Here is a 3,464-nt window from a genome sequence, read left to right on the forward strand (position 1 = left end):
GAGAGGCCCGCGTACCACAAAAAAAAAAAAAAAAAAAAGAAAGAAAAAAAGAAACACCAAGGAAATTCACAGGCAATCCACAGAAAGGGAAAAAAATTTTAATGATTCACTAACAAATCACTGCCCTCCTACAATCCATTTTCTGCCAGCTACCAGAATCATCTTCTAGAAGTCTAGCGATTGCTACTTCCACGCTTTCAACTCTCCAAGGCTTCCCATGAAAACCATCCCAATGGCGTAATAGGCCCTACACCATCTGGCCTCTGCTTATCCCTCCAACCACGTTTCTGCTGTCTCCCTAGTCCCCCTAGCTTCTACCCCGTGCTCACTGCCCTCCTGCCACACCTGCCTCTTTGTTCTTCCTCCTACAAGCCAGGCATGGTCCTGTCTCAAGTCTCTGCCTTTGCATTCCCTTTGGCTGGAACGCTCCTTCCTCCAATAGTCACACTGCAGCCTTCCTCCCTTCATTAATTCAAATGTCACTTGTCTTCTTGAACTGACTCCAGGCATTCTCTATCCTAACATCTTCCTTTATTTTCCTTCCTGGCATTTATTACCTGATGCTGTTATATATTTATTTGTTGACTTATGTGAATGTCCATCTCCTCCACTAGTACATAAGCTCCTCATCTGTCTTAGTCACCACTGCATCGGCACAGCCCAGACAGAGCTCAGCATATAGGAGACACATGGAAGTAACTCTTGAAAGCAACAACTCAACAAACTGATCTGACCATTAGCTAGCTAGCTCTTTCCATTACATCATGCTGCTTCCCAGGAAAAAGATAAATGTGTACAGTTTGTCATTTCTCCCCTAACAGATTAAAAAGTGCTTATCTTAAATACTTGGTTTAGCCCAACCAGGCCCAGCGTGTAGTAAATGCTAGGTAAATACGATGAAATGAGAGAGTGAAAAGCAACCACAGAAAGAGGTAAGGAAGAAAGAAAAGAGTTGGTGGCATGAAGAAACTCTAATTTGTATTCTATGGCACCACTGACCATTCAGTGGTTAATCCTTTTATTTCCTATGTGCCTATCTGCCCATGCCACAGTTTTGAAGGAGATAAAAATTAACCAAATTTGTGTCCTGGCTTCAAGGAGCTAACATATATGTAACTATCAAAATACAGATTGTAAAATATACTTATGAAGGAGGTATAATTAAAGAGCTATAGGATTTCAAGGTGAGGGGAATTACTTCTCATTGTGGGATTAACAGAAGAACCTGTGAAAGGGGTGGCAGATTGAAATGGTTAAACTGAATATTGATAGATGAGTAACAGCTAAAAACTTTTACACAGGAGAAAGTGATCTCAGGAATCTAATAGGAGCCCTCTGCGTGAAAAAATAAATTTACCACCACTTCACCCGTTTTGTTTAACTTCTACTATTACAAAGTATTTTCTTTTAAGGCATAACCTCTCTAGGAATCTTCTTAATACTGTACCCAAATTCTCTTGAGAGGTAATAGAAAAAGCTGTTGTTATTCATTTATACTTTAGTGTTCACTGGATAACCAATTTACCTTCTTCTGGCTAGAGTAAGTACAAAGCCATTGGGGAAGTGATAATTCTGACTGCAAAGGAAGTATAACTTTTTGTCTCTGAGGCACTACCCTGGAAAGACAGAGTCTGGGGTGCAAAATAAGAGGTTAATTAATTAATACCTTTGTTTAAGAGCCTACTCTGTCCTTTCCAAAAGCCAAACAGAGTAAAACTAAATAAAAGACATTATAATCTCCTATAATGGGAAGTCTTAAATTGATGACCCAGAAGGTAAGAAATAAGGAGAAATATGATAAACTGAACATTTTTGAAAGGAGGGGAAAAGGTTTTGTGGAATTTAGACACTACATACTAAAGTCTACATACTCGAAAGTGGCAAGTAAAGACTTTACCTAAATCACATTCAATCACAACTTCATGAACTATGATGGACAATTAACATTCAGGGAATATGACGGTGCAAGGAAAAGAAATTTTAAAAGAAAATGTTGCATATCCCCCCACATGGTGTTATGTACCAAAAATGATAATCACGATAACAACCACGTGATAACCCAGCCAAACTGAATGGAAACCAGGGATCTCATTTGGATGGTTTTCTGCTTTCTAAAACTCAAATCCTCAATCTAAGCCAGAAGGGGCTCGATCTGCTGGCTGGTTGGGCGATGGGACGCGTTTCCGCAGACCTGCACCTGAGGACCCCAGGTTCCCCGCGGAATAGAGGGTGGGATAGGCACTCACCGCTTGTCGATGGCGTCGATGTTTGAATGGAGGAGCCACAGCTCCTCCGTGTTGTCCTGCCGGGAGGACAGGATCAGGTGGTGGCCAGTAAGACACAAGGTCCCCTCGACGGCCGGGTAGAAAGGCCGGTGCAGCACCACATTGTCCACCCGTGGGGTCTTAATCAGCTCCGCAAACTCCATGTTCCCCAGCGGCCGAAGCCAGGGGGCTGCCGAGTCCCGGAGGGGCGAGACGGTTACGCCGTCGCTGGGCTGAAGGGAATGCCCAGGCGCTGGTCAGGCAGAAGGGGCGGGGACGCGGGCGGGGAGGTCGTGCCCCGCCCCAGGCTGGGGTGGGCGCGGCGAGGCCTGTGGCCACCGTCACAGGCCCCGGGAAAGCCGGCGCTGGACCGGGGCTGGGCCAGGCCGGGCGTCGCTCCCTCACCGCTCTGTTCCCCCAGGCCCAGGACTCGGGCAGGGAGAACGCTCCGCGACAGGCCCAGCCGCCACCGCCGCCACCTGGGGACCCGGCCTCGGGGTGGGAAGGCTGAGGGGACAAGAAGGAAGCCGACCCAGGGCCACTTTCCACGTCCGAGACGCTACGGATTCCTGGCGGAAGTAGCTACTCGCAGCCGGAGCCTAAAGCAACTCCGGGCGGAAGCGGCGGGCTCGAAACTCGGAAGACAGGGGAGTCCGACCCGGAAGTAGGTCCCCGCCTAGGTCCGATGAGAATGCTTCCGGAAACACAGTGGGAATCGAAGATTTGTGTTCCTAGCAGGAAAAAGCTCTACCTGCAAGCCAACCGCCGCACTCGCCACCCCTACAAACATTCCGTTTGAGAAAAGGCTGGGGAAAAAGGGACGACGAGAGGAGGTCCCTGACCTGCCTCCCTCCTCTTGAGCAGTAATCCCTTTTCAGAGCGTGGGGCTGCCGTAAATTTTGGCGATTTTCATCCATTGGCCGTGAAGAGATGACTCATGGGATTGAGGCGGTGATTGTGACCACACAGAAGCGCCAGGTGTAAGGGAGGGGCACGGCCGGACGCCGCGGACGCCCAGAAGGCGAGCGCCAAGGTGCTGTGACCTGGAACAAGAAAGAGGAAAAGCATACAAACATCTATGAAAGGGTCCTAGGTAGAAATACGTACAGTGCACCGAAGAGGAAGTGACCAATCCTATGCTTTGCGGAAACTCAAGTGACGCGCTAAAACACAGTTAATATGTAGCAGAACTGGCTTCAG

The 3,464-nt window shown here is 48.0% G+C and overlaps 1 protein-coding gene across 1 annotated transcript in view; it reads right to left on the reverse strand.

The window, feature by feature from the left end:
* The window catches only part of MTMR9 (myotubularin related protein 9), an 82,724-nt gene extending 79,889 nt beyond the window's left edge, over positions 1 to 2,835 (reverse strand). The window contains exon 1 of the mRNA XM_007466138.1: positions 2,247 to 2,835. Coding sequence (XP_007466200.1) covers positions 2,247 to 2,428 — 182 coding nt within the window. The 5' untranslated portion in view covers positions 2,429 to 2,835. The remainder of the gene's footprint in view (positions 1 to 2,246) is intronic.
* Between the last annotated feature and the right edge of the window lie 629 nt (positions 2,836 to 3,464).

This window comes from Lipotes vexillifer, unplaced genomic scaffold, assembly GCF_000442215.2.
Source record: "Lipotes vexillifer unplaced genomic scaffold, Lipotes_vexillifer_v1.1 scaffold308, whole genome shotgun sequence".
Taxonomy (NCBI): Eukaryota; Metazoa; Chordata; class Mammalia; order Artiodactyla; family Lipotidae; genus Lipotes; species Lipotes vexillifer.